The sequence below is a fragment of the Talpa occidentalis genome, unplaced genomic scaffold (genome assembly GCF_014898055.3).
Source record: "Talpa occidentalis isolate TD23 unplaced genomic scaffold, MPIMG_talOcc4v2.1 talOcc4.15, whole genome shotgun sequence".
NCBI classification, from domain to species: domain Eukaryota; kingdom Metazoa; phylum Chordata; class Mammalia; order Eulipotyphla; family Talpidae; genus Talpa; species Talpa occidentalis.
In genome coordinates, this window is record NW_023601543.1 from 20,181,863 (window position 1) to 20,206,285 (window position 24,423).

The 24,423-nt window shown below is 41.9% G+C and overlaps 1 protein-coding gene across 1 annotated transcript; it reads right to left on the reverse strand.

The window, feature by feature from the left end:
• Positions 1-1,227: 1,227 nt before the first annotated feature.
• MCTS1 (MCTS1 re-initiation and release factor) lies at positions 1,228-9,056 on the reverse strand. The gene is made up of 7 exons (XM_037512902.2): positions 8,920-9,056; positions 8,731-8,777; positions 7,440-7,592; positions 6,842-6,939; positions 4,135-4,268; positions 2,202-2,269; positions 1,228-1,435 (listed from the first exon to the last, which is right to left on the reverse strand). The coding sequence occupies exons 2-7, from the start codon at positions 8,739-8,741 to the stop codon at positions 1,354-1,356; spliced, it is 546 nt and encodes a 181-aa protein (XP_037368799.1). The 5' UTR covers positions 8,742-8,777; positions 8,920-9,056; the 3' UTR covers positions 1,228-1,353.
• Positions 9,057-24,423: the final 15,367 nt, after the last annotated feature.

Genomic DNA, 24,423 nt, shown 5'->3' on the forward strand with positions numbered 1-24,423 from the left:
GTGGCTCCCCTCAGCAGTATATTTCAGTAGATATGCCGGTTCTGCTTCCCACTCTGTCTCTAGTGGATACTCTCACTGCCCCCCACCTCTGGCCTGCACCCCAGCTCTTGCATGCATGAATAAATCTTTAAAAAAAAAAAAAAGAAAAAGATGAAATAAGATTGGCCACAAACTGGGCCTCCCTGGTGGCCCAGGGGTTAAGTCTCAGCACTATCACAGCTAAGGCCTAGCCAGGGAGCTAACCCACATATGGCACAGCAGAACTCTTGAGTTTTACCCGCTGCTCCCCTTAGCAGTGTATTTCAGTTATATCTGCCTGCTCTGCTCCACACTCTGTCTCTGGTGAATCCTCTCACCACCCCTGCCCCCACCCTGGCCTACACCCCAGTTCTTCTATGCAAAAATAAATAAATAAAATCTTAAAAAAAAAAAAGATTGGCCACAAATTAAAGCTGGGTGAAGAAAAGGTCCATCATACTATTCTCCCCACACTACTGTATATGTAATTTTCCATAATTAAAAGTTTTCTGAAAAACAACAACAAAAGGGCCTCCCCTGGTGGCGCAGTGGTTGAACACTGGGCTGCAAAGAAGCTGCCCGCAGCCTCTGCAGCACCGGTTCCATCCCCGGCCGCAGGCAAGGGTCCCACATGGTGCGCAGACCTCTCCTGCCGCTCCTGCTGCTCCCCTCAGCAGTGTATTTTGTCCGTCTGCCTGTTCTGTTCCCTGCTCTGGCCCTGGTGAATTCTCTCACCCTACTGCGCTTCTGACTGTACCCAGTGCTTATATAAATAAATAAATAAATCTTTAAAAACAACAATAACAACAACAACAAAAAAAAACCCACAAACAAAAGAGAAGGGGCATTTTCAGGTGCTATGAAGTAATGGGATAAAATTTTTAGTTTAGCTTCCGACCCCATTAAGAATTCACCATATTTGGGCCTCCCTGGTGGCAAAAGGGGTTGGGTCTCAGCACTATGAAGCTATGTGCAGCCACTGCAGCACAAGTTCGATTCCAATTAGGGAGCTACTCACATGGCGCAGCAGACATCTCCTGACACGCCTGCTGCTCCCCTCAGCAGTGTATTTCAATCTGCCTGTTCTGTTGCCCACTCTGTCTCTGGTGAATCCTCTCACCTGCCCCGCCCCCCACACCTCTGGTCTGTACCCCAGTTCTTGTATGCATAAATAAATAACTCTTTTTTTAAAAATGGAAACTAACAGAATTTTAGCATTTGTTGAATTTATTCAGCATAAGCACAGAGGTATTGTCTTCATGCTGTCAAACACAGAAACAAATACAGATACAGCACAAATATCCATATTTAGCCCAAGTGCATTCCTTCTGAGGCTCATTTATACGTCTTCACATGCCACAGTCCATCATTTAAGTAATGGATATTTTCAATGCCAATTCCTTTGTTGACTTTCTCACTATAGAAGGAAAAAAACAAACACAAACATATTTTAATGCATTTTTGTAAGCTGATTTATGGTAAATATAATTCAAAGTGCACTGCTATTTTGCAATTATTGAGCCACATGAAGGGTATTTGTTTATTACACTTGCACTGTTGTCTATATTGTACTACACTATTCTTCTGCAGCTCATATCTGAAATAGAATCTAGTGATCTAACAGGGGTCTATAAAATGATGTTACCATACCAGGAGATCATCAAAGAGTTACACTAATCCTGAAACAAAATTAATAGGAATAATTTGATCCTCACATAAGTTCCAAAGTTTTTAAATATACTGGCTATGTTTTGGTACTAAATCTTCAATATTTCTCTAATATTCTATGTTTCCTATGTCACCAGGTAAAAATATAAGATAAATACTACATGGTGGTAAATATGTCACTGTTTTAAAAATTAGTAGCAAAACATCTTCCCCTCCACCCCACCCAATTTAAAACATACTAAATAAAACATTCCTAAAATACCACATACATGCATATAAAACAGCTGTGTTGGCACATGGGTTCTTTTCAGAGTGCTTAAGAAAGAATGCAATCCCAGAAACAAAATAGGTTTCAATGGCTTCCTACATGTTAGGAGAAATCAGAAAAGAGGCTTCTGTGCTTAGATATTTGTAAAATGTGGTCTGAATGAAAGCAAATATCTCTGTAATTCTGATGTTTCCTGCATAGGTTTAGCCATGTATCAAAAGCTAAGGAGGCCCAACGTGAGACTTACATGTCTTCTGTAGACATCTTCATAACTCCAACACAGAGAGCATGCTGTTTTCCTTCTGCCATAATTGCCTGAAAACACAGCTAAGAAAACTATGCATCTATCAAAATGCCTTGCACAGGGGGTATCAAATAATGATCCTATCACTAGTTAAGCCACTTTGAAACTATCTTATAGCCTCACCTAGATCATTAACTCCTTGAGGACAGGGACATAACAGGGTCTGTGGACACACTGTAAAAACTCAAGAAATGCCAATGAACAAATCTAATAGTCATTCTTGGTTTTCAAGTTAAATGTTAATACAATAACCCAAAGTCAAGTTAAAATAAGTCATACAAAAAAGGAAGTAACATTTCTTACACATAAATATTTAAAATTGTGGAATAAATAATTATCAAGTATTCTAATGTTTTGATCACTGAATGGTGGTTTTATGTAAAGGACATGTTAAAAAATAATTATATCCCCAAGCTATCTTTAAGAGTGCCATTAAGTTTCAGCCTTTCTAGAACAACCAGACTGTTTTTGGTTATCATTAGAAATATCTAGAATGTTAAATATTGCAGTCCATATTTTAAAAAGTAGTTTCTATACTAGTTTTGCAAATTTCTAAATGTCTATAATTATTTCAAAATAAAAATTAATTTTTTTAAGTGAAGGCTAGCTACTAGGAAAAATTTCCATTTAAGGGGAATACCAGAACTATAAACTTAAAGCATAAACATAAAAAAGTAACTTGTCCTCACAAAATACTTTTCTCCATTGATTTTCAATTCTTTCATTCAATGTTCCACAAATATTTGAGTGCCTATTATGTGACCAGTATCTATGCCAATACCAGCTGCTCTAAGATACAAACATACAACTCATACTATGCCTTAGATATAAATGCCACAGCAGAGCACAGAACACACCCTTAAATCTATTCCAATGGCTTTCCCAATCCACAGTGATTTACCCATTCTCACAGAGTACAGGCCTTTTTCTCGACCTGAGACAAATTATCACTTTATGAAAAATGAAATGTCTTCCTGTTCAGATTAGTTGAAAAAAACCTATTTAATCTAGAATATAGTTGAAACAGCACCATATAAACGGAAGCAATACAGAATTATTCAGCTACATCATAAATTGAACAGATCTTCAAGGATTATCTGGGACTTTTTTCCATTGATTTTCTCATTGAGAAACATTTCTCTTTGAGAAAACATTTTCTGAGGCCAAACAACCAACTTATAATTGAACTTGAAGGGCCTCCCTGGCGGCACTGGGTTTAAAGATAGCGCTATCAAGCTATTGCCAGCCACTGCAGCACGAGTGCAATTCCCAGCCAGCCAGGGAGCAACCCACATAGCACAGCAGACCTCTCCTCTGTCTTTCCACTGCTCCCCTCAGCAGTGTATTTCAGTAGATCTGCCTGTTCTGCTACCCACCCTCTCTGGTGAATCCTCTAACCCACCCCTGCACCTCTGGCTTATACCCCAGTTCTTGTGTGCATAAATAAATAAATCTTTTTTAAAAAGTGAACTTTAAAATGAAAATTGGGTATCACCAATATTTCCCACCACCCACTTCTAATAGGCTACCTGTGTCTAAGTTCTTTTCCATTTTCTAGTGTACCTTAGTAAGTCAAATGTAAAATTAGCAAGCTCATGTCCAAAGAAGTAAACTATGTACTGATTCTGATAACACTGGCCCTAACCCAGCTTTTGGGAGTCTTTTGTTACTTGATCTTACTTAACTTCTAAACAGGGACACAGTTTAGTCTCAAGAAATAATGTTACTTCCAATATCTTCAGATATAACCAGAAAGGCATGAGATAATAGTAATAATAATAACCTCCCCCCAGTGTTCTCTTGGATAATAGATCTTTCAGTAATGACAAGATTATAATGGGTACATTTTTCAACACTTATGGCCTGGGAAGGATACAACAATCGTATCTACTGCAGCAGGGTGAAGTTTAGCTCCAGGAGACGTTAAGCCTGGACACATGATATTTGCTCCATTGAGTACAAATTTGATGGCGCCTTTATCAACCTGCTGGTGTGGCAGGATAAAAGGATCTAGAAGAAAATACATTACATAAATTATTGAGACTAATGATTCACTAGAAAAGGGCAAAGGACATGAAAAATCGTCATGTCCATTGTTAAAGAAGAGGAAACACAAAACTGATACACACTGAAAATTGAACCCAGGTTTATCTAACTTCAAGTTCATGATTTTAACTACCATATTATCTTGCTTCTTTGCATAAATATAGCTTTAAGATATCCTACGGTGGGCCTCCCTGGTGGCACAAGGGGTTAAGACGCAGCACTGAAACTATCCACAGCAACTGCAGCACAAGTTCAATCTCCAGCCAGGGAGATGACCCACATGGTGCAGCAGACCTCTCCTGTCTCGCCCACTGCTCCCCTCAGCAGTATTTCAGCAGTATCCCCTCCCCTCAGTGTATTTCAGTAGCTCCACCTGTTATGTTTCTCATTGTCTCTGGTGAATCCTCTCACCCCTTGCACCTCTGGCTTACATCCCAGTTCTTGTATGAATAAATAAATACATCTTTAAAAAGAAAAACCATAACTACACATCTCCTGAATATAAAATTTTTCTCCTATATCACCATAGTATTATTATTACCACACCTAAAAGTTTAACAATAGTTACACATCATCATCTTATAGTCAAAAACATTAAATTCTCCAAAAGTCTTTTATATCTTTTTTTTTTTTTTTGAGGTGGGGAGAAAGGGTTGGATTTTGTTTTTCAAACCAGGATCCAACATTTGCTTTGATTTTGTCTCTTTTCTCTTTTATTTGAGTAGGCATTAATGTCATCAAAACATCTTAATATCAAAAAAATTTTAATATCACCAAATATTTTCATTTTGAACTTTTTTAAAGATTTATTTATTTATGCACACAAGAACTGTGGTACAGGCCAGAGATGTGGGGGGTGAGAGGATTCACCAGAGACAGAGTGGGGAACAGAACAGGCAGAATGACTGAAATACACTGCTGAAGGGAGCAGCAGGCGAATCAGGAGAGGTCTGCTGCGCCATGTGGGTTGCTCCCTGGCTGGCCAGGGATGGAACTCGTACTGCAGAGACTGCGGATTGCTTCACAGTGCAGTGCTTACCCCCTTGTGCCACCAGGGAGGCCCCATTTTAAACTTTTTTTTTTAAAGTTTTTTTCCAACCTGATGAAATCAATACTTAATCAAATCATTGTAAATATTCCTTTATAAATATTACAAGGTTTCACCTGTGTTAAGATTTGCCCAGTAGCAAAGTAGAACAGTTTGACAGAACAGTAGAACAGTAGAACAGTTTCTACCAAAACTTTGCTTTACCAAAAATCAAACTCATCAATTAAGTCATCAATAACATCTACAGAGGACTTCAGTCACTCCCTTCCTTTCTGCAGAAATTTTACTCCACAGTTGAAAACTTCTAGTGCACTGGGATCATATTTCCTTTTATAACGTACTCACCCTAACAACAAGCAAATATAGGTAGCTAAGTCGTATTATTTGGTTTCATGACATGTGACCTTGGCACTCAACTAACAATTACCAGGAGTCCCAGTGCTTTTCCTTATATACAATTACCTGTATGAGGCAAATGTAGGTATTCAATACAAAGTTAAAAAAGGAATATGCGAGGGGGAGGAGGAGGAGGAAGAGAAAATGCTAAGAGTTTTCTCTGTATGTATTTGTATAATTATCAAATTGTCTATTCTTGGGGCCTCCCTGGTGGTGCAACAGGTTAAGTCGCAGCACTATGATGCTATCCGCAGCCACTGCAGCATGAGTTCGATTCCAGGACAGGGAGGTGACCCACATGGCACAGCAGACCTCTCCTGTCTTGCCCACTGCTCCCCTCAGCAGTGTATTTCAGCAGAACTGCCTGTTCTGCTCCCTACTCTGTCTCTGGTGTATCTTCTCAAATCCTCCCTCCCTCACCCCCTTCTGGCCTGCATCCAGCTCTTGTATGCATAAATAAATCTTTTTTTAAAAATTGCCTAGGGCCTCCCTAGGCAAGGGGTTAAGACCCAACCTATGAAGCTGTCCCCAGCCACTTCAGCACAAGTTCCATTCCCTGTCAGGGAGCTACCCACATGGCACCGCAGACCTCTCCTGATTCACCAGCTGCTCCTTTCAGCAGTGTATTTTGGTCCATCTGCCTGTTCTGTTCCCCACTCTGTCTCTGGTGAATCCTCTCTCCCCCCCCAACACACACCCCTGGCCTGTACCCCAGTTCTTGTATATGCATAAATAAATAAATCTTTAAAAAAATTGCCTATTCTCTCAACTAGACTGTTAGCTTCATAGGGACAAGGACTATGTCTGCCTTTGCTTCCCATCATATTCTCAGTACCTAACCAGTACCTAATGCAGTGCCTGGCACATAGTAAGTTCAGTGTATTTGTTGAATGAATGAATGAAGGCTTTTTCTTGGGTGTTCTGGAATGCATAGAGAAAATTTGCATTTTTCACATTGACAAGATAGGGATATATATTTTAGTTTTATATTCCAAATTATCTAGTACTAATAACAAGTTAACTAGTAGAGTTACTTTCAACTCCTTTTATGTCTTTCCATATGCCCAAACACATATTTTCTAATAAGACTTACATTTGTGAAGTAACCTTAGGGTTGGATAAAAAGGCCCTTCTCTTTGTCTAAAAAATAGTAATTCTCCATTTACTGTAAGGACTTCTATATGTTCATGGCTGTAAGACAAATGTTGCAAAGTACTAAGTTATATATCTTTCTGAAATAAATATGCCAAACATCCTTTAAATACTGTATAATGTGAAATGTGTATATATAAAAATACAGTAAGCTTTTTTAAAATTTCAATAAAAATCCACATGAAAAAACATTGTATACAAAAAAAAACATCGTTTACCTATCATACCAGTTTGGTAGAGAGAAAAATATGACCTGCCACAATCAATTTCATCTCATATATTGACTCAGTATGACAAATCTCTGGAGTACAAATTGAAATAAATTAAATGCAACTTTGAATAGAATAAAACACAAAGTCACATTCTTCACAAACAGGAAAACATTTCAGGATACAAATGTTGGTAAGTTTTAGAATTATTCTATTTATTCCCATCATTAATCTAAAGTTAATGTAAAAATAATTCCATTTATCAGGAATGCAACCTAGCCATTCAATATTCAGCTATTTAAGAGTACACAGAGAAAAATAAAGACTTACCATCTTACTATTTTGATAGGATCTTTCTTAGGCATAATTTGATTAAGCCATGGTTCAATACCTGGAAATTGCTCTATCAATTGGTTCTTAATACCCTTAATAGCTGAGGTTTTCAACTGGATGCAGTTGGACACATTTTCTTTTTCATCAAATCTGCCAAATGATTTTTGCAAAAAAAAGGCATTTCTAAGCAGACACATCAGAATAGCTAAAGACATTGTTTTAATTAGTCATCTACTCTCAAGCAAGTATTCAGATGCCTAAGAATTATGAAATAAATTGATGTTAAAAATACCATTTCCCTTTTATTCTGTCCAGCACAAAAACCAACGTCTTAATACAAAATTAGAATAAATTGTCATGTCTGCACAATTAGTGGGGACGGGGGGAGCGAGGTGTGTGAGGATATGAAGCATACTTCACATTATAATCTATAATCAGTTACACAAATGCCTTTCCTGGAAAATCTTAATCCTATCCAGGAAGAAACACAGATGCCACCTACAATACCTGTGTGAAGGAACAAAAACAAGACTAAACCCTCAAGCGTTCAGATTTAAAGAAAAAATCCAAATGTAACAGGAAATCGGTTCCTGCTAGGCTATGTAATGTGTTGAGATTTAAGTGATAATGACGATTTGTAAGATCCCTATTTTTTTTTCAAAATGCAATGCACAAAACCCACCTTCCTTTGCCCATGTTTCCTCCCTTGCTTTTTGCGTCTACCAAATCTGGAAGGCAAATCCTTTAGGTAGGTTCCCAAGGAATTTTGTCTTCCTTATACTGAATAGCCTATGGGGCAATCACGTAATTTTCGAGACAAGGTTAATTTGACAGCTAGGCAACAGGTAAAGACAGGCCGCTTGCCTCCTGTCACCCAGACTCATTCCCTCTCTTGACCCAGGAAGTCAAGCCTTCTTTATTCAGTTCATAACTAATAAACTATGGGAGTGAGTGCAGGGCTCTCCTCCCAGCTAAAGAGGCTAGGTCCCTAAATCACAGTGGAAGGATGTGATTGGTAGAACTCTAGGAATGGAGACAGGATTGGGAGAGGGGTCAAAAGAGAAAAAGGATAAGGAGAAAGAAAACGGAAGTGGGAGGGCCGGAATCCGATTGAGGATTAGGGGTGGAAAACCCAAAGTGTTGCGAGTGAGAGCACAATACTATAGAAAACCTTAGGGAGTCAGGTTGGCAGGGGTGGGGGAGAGAGAAAGAGGATCTTTGCTCTCGCCTTCTTCCCCACCCCCACCGCCTTTGTGAGTTGCCGACGGGGGCCACAGCACGTCCTTACTTCTTAAACATGTTCCAAGGTGAAGGGGAGCGACGATGGGGAGGGGCCTGTAATGGTGGGGGGGAGAGTTGAATTAGCAAGGGCCCGGCAGACCCCCTCACACAAGGAAGGCCGGCACCGACAGTCGGAGCTGTCGTCGTTAACCGGAAAGGGAGCCGGCCGGCAGCACTTTAGGGCTCTCGGTGAAACCTGACTACTTCCGCTCCTCCGAACACGCTGGCGCTTTGCCCACTCTTTCTGGGCTACCGATTCCTCTCCAGAGCCGGTAGCTGAAGGGGCGGGGCTTAAGAAGCCTGGAGACCTAGAACAATCCTTCCAGTTCCTGGAAGAACAGAAAGGAGGGGGTGGGGCAATCAATCAAGGCTGCCCTTACGGGTTCCTCAAAGGATCAAGATTCTTCCGTGTTTCGTTGCTTCCTCCTGTCAACCACACACTGTTCAACCACACTGTTGGGAAGAAGGATTTTCGTTCCTCGAGACAACTGAATGGAATGGTGCTTACCGACCAGAATGAAACAAGCATGCCTCGTGGCATCATGCACTCGTAGGACGCCCAAGTTTAGCAAATCAAGACTCAAGGGTGCACCCAGTTAAATTGGAATTACACATAAACAATACTTCTTTTTAAGTATAGCTGTATCTCATGTAATATTTGGGATATACTGATACTAAAAAAAAATCCTTGTTATCTGAATTAATTGGGCGTCCTGTATTATAACCTAGCAACCATATTCACTGACCACTGTGAAATGCCCCCACAGAAATATTCACTAGGTTGCCAAACCCAGACTCACCCCATACCTACAACTTGAGCAATAAATCAAGAAAGGTAATTTCCTTCAAGGATAGAACTGCCTTGAGGCAAGCAATATTAGCCTAATCTGAAGAGATAACAGCTAGAGAAACATGAATTACTTATGTAATTCTAAAAAGGAGAGCGCCAAATGCGTTTTTTTTTTTAAAGATTTATTTATTTATTTATTTGTTTATTTATTCATACAAGCACTGGGTACAGTCAGAAGCGTGGGAGGGTGAGAGAATTCACCAGAGCCAGAGCCAGAGCAGGGAGCAGAGCAGGCAGAAGGACCGAAGTACACTGCTGAGGGGAGCGGCGGGCGGCAGGAGAGGTCTGCGCGCCGTGTGGGACCCTCCTCTGGTGGCCGGGAGCAGCCGGGGATCGAGCTGGCGCTGCAGAGGCTGCGGACAGCTTCGCAACCCAGCGCTCAACCGCTGCGCCACCGGGGAGGCCCCCAAATGCGGGTTTTAATCAGCAAAAGTAACATTAAAAAAAACACAAAATCTAAACAGGCACGACCCAGGCGGTAGGGTGGGTGTGCACTGACCGTTAAACAAATACCCCAGCCTCTCCAGGAGGGTACTCTATAGTCTATATGGGGAAGATGGACGCTTGGAGCCGTCATACCAAGTGATAGGTATTTCAATTGAGCAACCAACATACTTTGTCTTGGCAGCAACAATCGTCCGGTTATAATTTAGCTTCCCATGAAGATCTGCCCACAGAAAGAGAATTTGCTATTTTCAAATTAAATCCGAATGAAAAATTGTCTTTGCAAATTAATACATTGGTATTCTGCTTTATATATCAGTCTCTTGTGAATGTCCTTCGTGTGAATCCGCATTCCCAGTATCAATCAGCTCTGCGACGTTTAGAATATTGAGTTTAAGAATATGCAACCCTGAAGCCGATACCCCAAGCTGTGGTTAGCTATACTGTCAGGCTTCTTGCCAAACAGCTTTCCGCTCCTGGCAACTCTCACATAACCCTGGGAGACTGCCATGTAACAATAAATATAACAGCAATAAACAATTACTATTAAGCAGGTTGACATGAGTGTATTTCACTCATGTGTATTTCACTCATACTGTATCTATAAATGATAACCATTAAAATAACTATGTATTTCACTAATAAAATTTAACTTGGATCCAAAAATTGATAACACCTAGTTGAATTTCCTAATTTCTTGAACTTTGAGAAAGCTACTAATTTTTAGACATAGTAAAAAAAAATGCTGAACATTTGCAGTGGTCGAAATAATAGCTAACTTTAAATTTTATAAAAATTATACTCTAATTATGACGAATGCAATATACATGGGGTAGATATATAGTTACATGTACACACTTTTTTTGTTTTTTGTTTTTTTGAAGGATTTTATTTATTTTTGCTAGAAGAACTGCGGTGTAGGCCAGAGGTGTGAGTGGTGACAGGATTGACCAGAGACAGAGTGGGGAGCAGAACAGGAGAATCTACTGAAATACACTGCTGAGGGGAGCAGCGGGTGAGACAGGAAATGTCTGCTGTGCCATATGTGGGTTAGCTCCCTGGCTGGGGATCAAACTCAGGCCAACGCAGGCCAACTCAAGCTGTAGAATGAGACTTAACCACTAGGCCACCAGGAAGGTCCTGTACACATGTGTTTTAATCCACTTTCATACACTCTGATAATCACAGAAACTGAATATGAATTCTGACAAATGCCAACTTAGGTCGTTAGTGTTAATGAGATATTTAGTTCTGTATGTGTTTGTGAATACCTTCACTCATGACCCACCTACACAGACATATAAGCAGGGCCCATTTTTCAGAACAATGTTTCTGGTTTTGTGCTGTACATGGTATCATTATAAAATGGATTCTGTTTTTCCAAAGGTTATATTGGGAGGATACTTCTGACAAAGGACTCATCTTCAAACAAATCATTGCTATAACAAATCAGATGTCATAAAAAAGAAATGTCTCAAAATAAACCTTTTCAGATTTTAAAATAATGAATTTCATTTATTCATGCCAAAAATAGCTCTAAAGGACCTTTATGTTTTGGACATATGTACACTCTGTACTATTTAATTTGTACATAAATGGTCTGTGCAATTTGTTTTACAAAGCTCCTCAATGTACAAGCAGCACAAGACACAGAAAACCCAAGCCTATCATATAATTTACTAAAATAAGTAACCTAGCTATAATAAATATTAAATATTTAACAAATTATTTGCCTTCTTAGAATTTTAAAAGGATTTCAGGGAGTCATCTTGACATGAGGCTCTAAAATGTTGCTCGAGGAAGTTTGCAGTGAAGCCTCCTTTTCTTGACTGTAATTTCCTTGAGCAATAAACATGGCACCAAACCCTTCAGAGTGCCCAGTAAAGAAAGGTTGTTTTAGGAGATAGGTCACAGCTTTGAAGCCTGGAAGAGGAAGGAACTGGGCCACTGCCAGACCTCTGCTGGGCCTCACATCTCTCAGAATCTACAGCTAGTGAAGTCTTCCAATAGATTCACTTTCTCTTCCAATTGCCTCTCAATCCTATACCTTAGAGCCCCCGCAGCCTGACTTTTGTATCCCCCATAAGAGGAAGACAAACCTAAGCATCACATCCCTCTTCCTTACCACCGAACACAGCGCAGAGTTCAGGTGCAAAAATGCATTCATCCCAACACTGCTGAGATCCTACTGTTACAGATGGGACTGACTAACCACGGATGGCTCTATCCTAAATCACGTTGGGTGCCAAATCTGTTACAGGGCAGGGAGAGGGGCACCCCAAATCCCGCAAACCTGCCTGTGCTAAATAGGTTCTGCCATCCGCAGCATCAACACAAAACATAAGAGACTTTAATGACAAGGAATTTTATTTTTTTTTATTTTTTTTTTTATATAGAGAGGCATGTTTTCTTTCTTTCTTTCTTTCTTTGTTTTGTTTATACATGCACTGGGTACAGTCAGAAGCGCGGGAGGGTGAGAGAATTCACCAGAGCCAGAGCGGGGAGCAGAGCAGGCAGAAGGACCGAAGCACACTGCTGAGGGGAGCAGCGGGCGGCAGGAGAGGTCTGCGCGCCATGTGGGACCCTCCTCCGGTGGCCGGGGAGCAGCCGGGGATCGAACTGGCGCTGCAGAGGCTGCGGGCAGCTTCGCAACCCAGCGCTCAACCGCTGCGCCACCGGGGAGGCCCAATGACAAGGAATTTTAATACAATTAGTAAACAATACAGGAAAGACAAAGAATATAGTTTCTAAATCAAGCACCCTAAGTTACCTGTCCCCTCATGGGTAAAAGTCCACCCAAATGGGATTGGCCCAGAGCAAGGCCCCAAAGCCTGCCACAGTCTAAAGCACCTTCCAGTGGAGACCCACAGAAAAGGATCAGAAACAACCAGACAAGTCTGGAAGGAAAAGAGAAAAATCAAAATCAAGACAAAAACCACCATTGTTGCCTCCCCACGGGTCTCTCACCCACATCTGTGTCACCCAGTCCACGACCAAAAGGCAAGTGCAGTTTCTTCATGTGTCTCTCGGCTCCATGTGCCTCCTCCAGGTCTCCTTCTGGCTCTCCATCCTGCTTCCTTCCTTCCTCAGTCTCCTCTGCAACTTCTTCTCTCCCTGCTCAGCTCCCCCCTCCTTTTGAGTGGGGCAGAAACCTGGAACCTCTCCCTTTCCTGGGGACCACCCTGTTACACTACCACATTGAACAATGGAAAGAGCACCAACAAAAAGGCAGTTTCTGGGGCTTCCCTTGTGGCGAAAGTTCAATCCCCAGCCAGGGAGCTCACCCACATGGCACAGCAGACCTCTCCTGTCTCGCCTGCTGCTCCCCTCAGCAGTGTATTTCAGTCAATTCACCTGTCCTGCTCCCCACTCTGTCTCTGGTGAATCTTCTCACCACCATGCACCTCTGGCCTATGACCAGTTCTTGTATGCAAAAATAAATAAACTTGGGCCTCCCCTGGTGGCGCAGCGATTGAGTGCCGGGCTGCGAAGCTGCCAGCAGCCTCTGCAGTGCCGGTTCGATCCCCGGCCACCAGGCGAGGGTCCCACATCGTACGCAGACCTCTCCTGCCGCCCGATGCTCCCCTCAGCAGTGTATTTCGTCACTCTGCTTGTTCTCTGACTCTGGTGAATTCTCTCACCCTCCCGCGCTTCTGACTGTACCCAGTGCTTGTATGAATAAATAAATAAATCTTTAAAAATGAATGAATGAATGAATGAATGAATGAATGAATGAATAAATAAATAAATAAATCTTGGGGCCTCCCTGGTGGCACAAGGGGTTAAGCACCGCACTATGAAGCAACCCGCAGCCTCTGCAACACAAGTTCCATCCCTGGCCGGCCAGGAAGCAACCCACATGGCAAAGCAGACCTCTCCTGTCTCACCCACTGCTCCCCTCAGCTGTGTACTTCAGTAGATCTGCCTGTTCTGTTCCCCACTCTGTCTCTGGTGAATCCTCTCACCACCCTGCATCTCTGGCCTGTACCTTAGCTCTCATATGAATAAATAAATAAATCTTTAAAAATAATAATAAATAAATATTTTTTAAAGCAGTTTCTGCCTCCACTACCCAATAGAGCTAAAATTGGAGAGACTGGAGAGCCCACTATTTATCAAGAGACTGTCAATACTAATTATCTTGCTAAACTTGTGGTAAATCAGAGCTACCATGCCTCACTCTCATCTTAGTTTTCCTTTTTCACGGCCTAATATGTGACCATTCATTTCAACTAACTTGCTATGTGACCTTAAGTGACAAGTCACTTAAACTCAGAGCCCATCATCTTATTTATAAAATAAAGGGTCTACTCATGAGATTATTGTGAGGATTAAATAAAATAACCCACGAAAAGCAATGCTAAATTATTATTGTTACTAAATTACTACTTTTTTTTAATGCATACAAGAGCTGGGATGTAGGTCAGAGGTGGGGGGTTGGTGAGAGGATTCACCAGAGACAGAGTGGGGAGCAGAACAGGTGGATCTGCTGAAATACACTGCTGAAGAGTGCCGTGGGCAAGTCAGAAGAGGTCTGCTGTGCCATGTGGGTTAGTTGCCTGGATGGGGATCAAACTCATGCTGAGGTGGCTGTGTATAGCTTGATACCACTGAGACTTAACCCCTTATGCCATCAGGGAGGCCCTAACAAGATTTTTTTAAATGTGAGATGCCACTCATCTCACTAAAGTTTTTTGTTTTATTTTGGGAAATATTGTTATTTTTCATAAAAATGTGTTGTTTATATTAACCTCAAAGTGTTTTGTTATTTAGTAGTGAATAATTTTTTAAAGATTTATTTATTTATGCATACGACAGCTGGTGTACAGGCCAGAGGTACGGGTGTGTGTGTGAGAGAAAGAAATCACCAGAGAAAGAGTGGGGAACAGAACAGGCAGACTGACTGAAGTACACTGCTAAGGGGAGCAGTGGGCAAGTCAGGAGAGGTCTGCTGCACTGCGTGGGTAGCTCCCTGGCCGGTGGGGGGATCGAACTCATGCTTTCAGGGAGGCCCATGAATAATTTTTTAATTTCTATATGTGTAATGCAGTGTTAATAGAAATAATCAACATAAAGAGAAGCTGTTCAGGGCCTCCCTGGTGGTGCAAGGGTTAAGACGCAACCTATGAAGCAATCCACAACCACTGCAGCATGAGTTTGATTCCCAGCCAGCCAAGGAGCAACCCACATGGTGTAGCAGACCCCTCCTGACTCGCCAATTGCTCCTCTCAGCAGTGTACTTCAGTCAATCTGCCTGTTCTGTTCCCCACTCTGTCTCTGATGAATCCTCTCACCCCCCACACCTCTGGCCTGTACTTCAGCTCTTGTATGCATAAAATAAAAATAAATCTTTAAAAAAAAGAGAGAGAAGCTGTTCAGTGTTCCCCATAACCATTAAGCATGCAAAAGGGTGCCAAAACGCTATCATTTCTCAAATTGTTGTTATAGATGACTCATCTCTGCGCCTATGTAAAGTCTGTCTTTCCATTGTGGACCAGATCCTCCATTCTCAGCTACTTCAGGTCTTGTCTTACCCACTTATCCCCTATCTCTCTAATATCATCATTTTTCCCCTTCCATACTGGATCACTCCCATCAGCTTACCAAAAAATGCTGTTACTTCTCCATCATAAAAGCCATAACAAACAATGAAGCTCTCTTGATCCAATTTCTTCCTCCAGCTCCATTTATGTACTTCCATTATAGCAAAAACACTTGAAAAGACTTTATATGCTCAGTGTTTCCCAATCTCTCTCCTCCTATTTTCTCTTCATCCTACTTCCATTAGGCTTCCTCCCCAACACTCCATGGAAACTGTTCTTCTTTTTTTAAAGATTTATTTATTTATTTATTTATACAAGCACTGGGTACAGTCAGAAGCGTGGGAGGGTCAGAGAATTCACCAGAGCCAGAGCGGGGAACGGAACAGGCAGACTGACGAAGTACACTGCTGAGGGGAGAAGTGGGCGAGGCAGAAGAGATCTGTCGCGCCTTGTAGGACACTCGCAGGTGGCCAGGGATTGAACGGGTGCTGCAGAGGCTGCAGGCAGCTTCGCAGCCCAGCGCTCAACCCCTGCGACACCAGTGGAGGCCCGGAAACTGTTCTTCTTAATCAATGTAGTACAATGTGTCAATTTTCAGTCCCATTCTCACTTCACCTATCTGCAACACAACTGACCTCTCCTTCCTGGAAACACTTTCTTCAATTACCGTCTGTTTGTTCCCTCCTATATCACTGACTGCTCCTTCTCAGATTTCTTCACAGATTCTTTTCTCCTAGAATTCTATCCTTGGTCTTCTCTTTGCACACTCCCTCTCTTGGTGATCTCATCTGGTCTAGTAACTTTGAAAAACAATGACACCTGCTAGCCTAGACTCTTCCCTTAAAATCCAGACTTGTCTAGCCAGCTGACTACTTGACTTCTCTGCTTGAATATCCAAAAGACATCTTAAACACATGTCCAGGAATGTAATTCCAGACTCTTTCCATTCTCTCTCACTGACACACATGTCCCCGAACCCATTTTATCCAAAATATTCTGTTATTGGCAATTCTACACTTTCATGTGCTCAGACCACAAATCTTAAGAATTTTCTTGACTTCTCTTTCTCTCACACTACACACTCAAGTCATCAGCAAATCCTATTGATTCTTCAAAATATATAAATTTTAAATCTCCAACCTGGATATCTCTTCTATACTTCAAGATATCTAAAATTGACATCTCCACTTGGAATAACAGACATCTGAAACCATACATGTCTAAATTTTGCCCCTTCCCCCAACCTGCAATAGTCACCATCACAGTAAATGACAATTCCATCCATTTGTCTCAGATCAAATATCCTTGAAGTCTCTTTCACAGCAGCAAATCCTATCTCCTTTACTTTCAAAACATGTACAAAATCTGATTACTTTTCACATAACCTCTATCTCCATGATTCTAGGCAAATCCACTATCACCTTGACTATCAAACTAGCCTCTTAATTTGCCTTCTTGCTTTCACTCTTATGCCTACTGCCATATAGTCCATTCTTTACTCAGCAGGTGAGATAAACCTTTTAAAAGGCAAATCAGATCATTTAATATTCCTGCTCAAAACCCCCATTGGCGTCCTACCTCAGTTTTAATAAGATCCAAAGTCCTCCCCATGCCCTAATATGCTACACGGTCTGGTTCCCACCCCCTCCAACTCATCCACTACTAATGCCCCCTCCCCTCACTCTGCTCCAGCAAGCTGGTCTTCTTGTTAGTCCATAAGCATATCAAATATGGCCTCTTGATCCTCAATATTTTCCCCCCATTGATCCTACGATGAATAAAATTAAATAAATCTCAATCCTTGATTTGTGGCATGTCTTCATTACAGTCCTAGTATAGCTCATTTTTAGTTACCTTTAATATAATTACGATTCCATGAGTCCAAAACCAAATCTAACTATGTGGCCTCCATTTCATTCCTGTTTCCCCCCACCCCTGGCAAAGAACCATCATCCCGAATCCTGTGTTCATCATTCTGCGTCACTCCAATTAATAAAATTCCGTGTATATCTAAATTGTATATGTATATAAAATTTGTTTGTTATCTGTATTAAATCTAAATTTATATACAATAAAATTGCGTATATAGAGATAAGACATACATATATAAATATGTATTAAAAGTGTATATTTTTATTATGATTGATTTTAACTTTATAAAAGGAATCTATTTCTTCCCCTCAATATTTAATTTTCTGAGATTCATCCATGTATATTTCCTTGTTAGTGTTATATTCATTTTGATTGTTCTATAATATTTCATTGTGTGTATAACACTTCAGGGTCTTTGCCCTTCGTTCCTTCTACATAGAGTGTGCTTCTTTCAGATATTGTAGTGGCAGGAAGGGACAGAGCAGGTTTTCTATGATCTGGCAGACGGGTAAAGGAGAGTCCTGGAGCTCTCAGTGGCTTTCTCAGGCTTTTATTGAGCTTTTACATGTAGTGCAGCAACCAGGTACACGGCAGACAGAGGTGCATGGGGGGGCCAGGAGGCCAGGAGGCCTCCAAGCCCCCAGCAAGTCTTCACTCTGGCCTTCTCTGGCTTCTTTCTCCCCTTCTCTCTCTCTCTTCTCTTCTGCCTCTGCTTCTCTTGGTGACTATCTCAACACTGCTGCCATGGCCCACAGAAGTAAACAACACAGCTTGCAATAATGTAACAACTGCAGGTGCCCCATCAGGCAGGGCAATCCTAGGTGGGAGGGCAGAAAAGGCTGAAAACCATTTACCCTACAGATATCCACACAACTCCTTCCCTCACAACACTCAAGCCATTAATCAAATACTTTCTATCTTAACACCATCTAAAATAGTGGCACCCTGCTCCCCGTACCACGCTTCCCTGGTGGCACAGGGGTTAAAGTCTCAGTGCTACCAAGATATCACATCACATGTGTTGGATTCCCGGCCAGGGAGCCGACCCACGTGGCACAGTAGACCTCTACTGCCTCGCTTGCTGCTCCCCTCAGCAGTGTATTTCAATAGATCAGCCTATTTTGCTCCTCATTCTATTTCTGATGAAGCCTATCATTCCCCGCACCTCTGGGCTACACCCCAGTTCTTGTATGCATAAATAAATAAAAATAAATGTTAAAAAAAATAAAAGTAATGCCCCCTTTTAGTCTCTATTTCCTTTACCCTTCTTCAGTGTTCCTCATAGCACTTATCACTACTATGCTGAATATTCTTACTTTGCCTCTCCCAATGCACTTCCTGCCTTTCAACCCTGCTCTGTGCCCTGGAAGACTGACCCTTATAAGCATAACAATAGATTTCCTCACCTTCTGGTTTCCGTTCAGATTTTGCCTCAAGAGGTAGAAGTGGCAGAGAGATCAAAGTTGTGGTCTTGATTCTCCTACTATGATTTTGCAGCAACTGCCACATACCTACGGGCCTGGTGACGTCCTCCTATTGCTAAACAGCAGACCCTCCAATAATATTATTTCATTCACGCCATTTCATTATAGTATTGATGAGAAAAAAAATCCTGACTGTCCTTCCTTGAATGAAATATTATTCGAGGACCTGTTTTCATTACACATCATTTTGCTTAAAGTCAGTTTCCAAGATCTGATCTATGATGTTAACTGAGGACTTACTGTGCTTCTATGCAGGTTCCAGTAATTTCTCCCTCCCCTTGTTTCTTAAAGCCAAACTGTGGTACTGTCCTCTTATTCCCCTAACATCCCTGGACCCTCAGCCAGTCCTTGTTATTCCCCTTAAGAGCGTTCACAACTTTGTAAATACTCCTTTGTTAAAGTCTTATCAACTCTTGTGTTTGAATATATCATCTATTTTCTGCCAGGACCCTGATTCACAGGACTGCCTTACGCTAATATATATATATTTTTTTTGGTTGATTGTGTGTTTCCTCCACTAGATTGTAAGTTAAAAGAGGGTAGAAATTTTGTCTGATTCCCTATTGTATCCACACGACTGAAAATAGCACTGAACTCTTAATAAGCATGCAATAAATATTTGTTAAATGAATTGTTAACACATATTATACCACATTAAAAATGCTTACACACAACTTATTGTGGTGATCATTTCACAATGTCTGCAAACATCAAATCATTATGTTGTATACCTGAAACCAATATAATTTTATATCTTAATTATTCATTTTTTTTAAAAATGGAAGGATGTCAGACAGCAAGCATGCTTCCATGAGTTTGCTTTTGGCTGGATAAGAGGAGTTCCTAGGAGCCCCAGGCTTGTGCTTTATAAATAGCATCAATCAAGGGCCTCCCTGGTGGCGCAGCGGTTGAGCGCTGGGTTGCGAAGCTGCCCGCGGCCTCTGCGACGCAGGTTCGATCCCCGGCTGCTCCCCGGCCACCAGAGGAGGGTCCCACATGGCGCGCAGACCTCTCCTGCCACCCGCTGCTCCCCTCAGCAGTGTACTTCGGTCCTTCTGCCTGCTCTGCTCCCCGCTCTGCCTCTGGTGAATTCTCTCACCCTCCCACGCTTCTGACTGTACCCAGTGCATGTATAAACAAACAAACAAACAAATAAATAAATAAAACATGCCTCTATTTAAAAAAAAAAATCTTTAAAAAAAAATAATAAATAGCATCAATCAAAACCTACACTCAGACTTTCATTAGTGAAGCTTCACACCTCAGGCAGGAGAGTTAGGCTCTCTGCTCTCCCTTGGGACCAACCCAGGATCATCATCAGCTGAAATGATAGAAAGTGAGAATTCAGAAAATGGTGGCAACAGCATTTGGTCCATAGCTCTGGCTCAACAGAAGACTTGCAGAGAAAAAGGAGCCTCAAATTTGTATCTGTAAGTGCCTTCCTAAATGTAAAAAAATTAAAGTAAATATGGATCATTTCCTCCATGCACCACAGATAGGGCCCAGGTTACCGGGAATCACTTAACACATCTTGCCCCAGTAATCATTGGAAAACAGCTAAGATGCATGAAAGTGAATTATATTAAACTTTAGGAATATTTGAAAGGAAAATAGACCATCGCCACCCACAAATAGGTTCAATGAGAAGTTATACACAATCAGAAGAGAATGGATGCTCAAACTGGTCAAGCACTGACTATTTTTTTAAGATTTATTAATTATGCATGCAAGAACTGGGGTACAGGCCAGAGGTGTGGGGGGGTGAGGAGTCACCAGAGACAGAGCAGGGTGCAGAACAGGCAGACTGACTGAAATACACTGCTGAGGGAAGTAGCAGGCGAGAAAGGAAAGGTCTGCTGCACCATGCCAGGATCCGCTGGCCAGCCGGGGATCGAACTCATGCTGAAGAGGCTGTGGATAGCGTCATAGGTTGTGTCTTAACCCCTTGTGCCACCAGGGAGGCCCATAATTCACTATTTTTTTAAAAAGATTTATTTATTTATACAAGCACTGGGTACAGTCAGAAGCGCGGGAGGGTGAGAGAATTCACCAGAGCCAGAGGGGGATCAGAACAGGCAGACTGATGAAGCACACTGCTGAGCAGAGCAGCGGGTGGCAGGAGAGGTCTGTGCGCCATGTGGGACCCTCGCCCGGTGGCGGGGGATCAAACTGGCACTGCAGAGGCTGCGGGCAGCTTCGCAGCCCAGCACTCAACCGCTGTGCCACCAGGGGAGGCCCCATAATTCACTATTTTTAATGGATTAATTTACTCATGGATCAGGAAGTTCTGTATTAGGTGTTGGGATCAAAAAGAGCAAACTGGCAAAAAAACAAAATAGTAAATAAAATAAAACGCACATTAAAAAATTGCTTGCTCACACAATACCTTTTTCAAAACAAACGTCATTACTTCTTTAAGCCAGATACCTAGTGGAATTGCAAGGTTGAGGATTAAAAGAGTCTTTAATTTAATGGATAAAACTATATTGTCCTCCATCGCCCAATAAAAGGAACCAGGGCTTCATGGAAAAGTGACTGACACTAGGACTGGGGAAGGGAAAATGCAAGATGTCTTGGAGTGCCAGAAATCTTTATAAATTATACAAAACTGGACAAACATACCAAAAAAAAAAAAACCAAACTCTGCAATGATAGGAATACATCAAAGGGGCACAGGAGCCAAAGGAAACAGCTCCCAATGGTCACGTTTGAATGATTTGAGCAACAAAATAAGGTAGCATTATATTATAATCCAAAATTAAAATAAATATTGAGAAATTCATACTGATTCTAGTAAATAGTTGACTAAATAAAAGGAGAGTAGACAAATCTCCCCTATAGAAGAATTTAAAATAAGTTATGCAGATATGCTCTCAAGCCAATGGAGCATAACTCCCCACTCCTTAAGTGTAGGATACACACAATGACTTCCTTATAAAGAGCAGAGTTTGGAAAGAGAAAAAGAATAGTGTTGCAGTGGAGAAATCGAACCCAGCTGATCCTTCTTTCTGGAATGCAACTCTTTAATTGGGGGGACGGGCCCCCTGTTCTTTGTATTTATTCATTCTGAGGTTTGATTTTCGCTAAATTGGTTCCAATAATTTTCTTTTGCAGATTTTGGACTGGGCTACTTCTTCTGTCATCAGTACATCGTATCTTATTTCTATCCTCAAGTGATTCTTTCAGTTTCTGAACTTCTGAGGATATGCCTTACTTCCAGTCTTGGTCCTTTTCTATTCTGATGTTTTAAGGGATTTGTGGGAGGATAGAGAGAAATTTACAAGCGCTAGGCTGCCATCTTGACCTAATCTGACCAAAATCATTTTTTTTAATAGATTTTTTTTTTAGAGAGGCATTTTTTATTTATTTATTTATTTGTTTGTTTGTTTGTTTATACATGCACAGGGTACAGTCAGAAGTGCGGGGGGGTGAGAGAATTCACCAGAGCCAGAGTGGGGAGCAGAGCAGGCAGAAGGACCGAAGTACACTGCTGAGGGGAGCAGTGGGAGGCAGGAGAGGTCTGCGCGCCATGTGGGACCCTCCTCCGGTGGCCGGGAAGCAGCCGGGGATCGAACCAGCGCTGCAGAGGCTGCGGGCAGCTTCGCAACCCAGCGCTCAACCGCTGCGCCACCGGGGAGGCACCAAAATCATTTTTTATATGAATTGTCTTGAGAAAAGAGTAGTCAGGGCTCACTGTTAGAGGAGAGTGTAAAGGGCCTTTTCCAGTACTAGCTTCTGATTACTCAAGACTTCTAACAAATGCCCATGAGGGTTTAGAAATCTTGTATGTGCAGAGTAATGTTTCTGAAAAAGCTATGGCAAACCTTCAGAGCAGAAAAAAAATGCAAAAAAACCCGCCTCCATTTAGATAGGTTAATTATAAAAATGCTTGCCATACCTGCTGAGAGGGACATCCGTGCTTTAGGGCACAAGACTTGTTGACTAGCAGAGAATAGACTGGATTGGGTTCTCCAGTTCCAACTTAGTTTCTGCTAAAGTAGGTCTCCTATGACAGCAGTCTTTTTTTAAAAAAAGATTTATTTATTTATGCATACAAGAACTGGGGTGCACCCTATGTTTATAGCAGCATTGTTTACAATAACTGAGCTTTGGAAACAACCCAAATGTCCAAAAATAGATGACTGGATCGAGAAGATGTGGTGCAGATACACCATGGAATATTACTCAGCATTCAAAAAAGATAAACACATGCAATTTGCAGCAACATGGATGGTGCTGGAAGGGATCATGCTCAGCGAAATAAGCCAGAAAGAAAAAGAAAAATACCGGATGTTCTCACTCATAGCAGGAACTAGAAAACTTAAATAAGGGACCAGGAAAATGAATAACTATAAGAAAGTGAAAATCAAAATCAACAAAAAACTATGAACCAGAGACACTCTATGGGGGTGAGGAGCGGGGAGGGGAGGAACTGGGGTCAAAATAAGGGGGTTGCAATTGTATGGGGAATATAAAAATAAAATTTATTTAAAAAGAACTGGGGTGCAGGCCAAAGGTATGGAGGGTGAGAGGATTCACCAGAGACCGAGTGGGGAACAGAACAGGCAGATCAACTGAAATATACTGCTGAGGGGAACAGTGGGCGAGTCAGGAGAGGTCTGCTGCACCATGTGGGTAGCTCCCTGGCCGGGAATCGAACTCATGCTGCAGTGGCTGCAGATAGCTTCATAGTGCTGCATCTTAACCCCTTGTGCCACCAGAGAGGCCCTGATAGCAGTCTTTGATCCCCAACATCCACTGTCCCAAGACAGTGGCCTCTGACCTCCCTGAGTGCACTGCAGAGCAGCACAGAGAGCATGCCTCCAATAAACAGGAACTTTAGTTTTGTTTTTTGGGTTTTTTTTTTTGAGATTTAAAATTATTTATTTATTTGGGCTAACACTGGTTTACATCACTGCATACGATTCAGAGGAATAGGTTCACACATCCAAGGATGTGCCTCACTACACTTCACCAACCCCAGCACCATGTCCCTTTAGGGTATATCATCATGTCTCTTCCCCACTTTTAGTTCAAAGACTAGGCCATCCTCACTGGGGCTTCTAACAGAGCCAATCTCAACAAGAGGAGAGGACTTTTTTTATTTAAAGATTTATTTATTTATTTATACAAGCACTGGGTACAGTCAGAAGCGTGGGAGGGTGAGAGAATTCACCAGAGCCAGAGCGGGGAGCAGAGCAGGCAGAAGGACCGAAGTACACTGCTAAGGGCAGCAGCGGGCGGCAGGAGAGGTCTGCGCGCCATGTGGGACCCTCCTCCGGTTGCTGGGGAGCAGTCGGGGATCGAACTGGCGCTGCAGAGGCTGCGGACAGCTTCGCAACCCAGCGCTCAACCGCTGCGCCACCGGGGAGGCCCAAGAGGGGAGGTCTTTAATGCAAATACCACCAACAGTTCTCCAACACCATCAACCACCACTGGGCTTCCAAGGAGTTGTCCTCAGGAATTAGGCACAAGGCCTTCCAGATCTGAAACAAAAAACAAGTAGT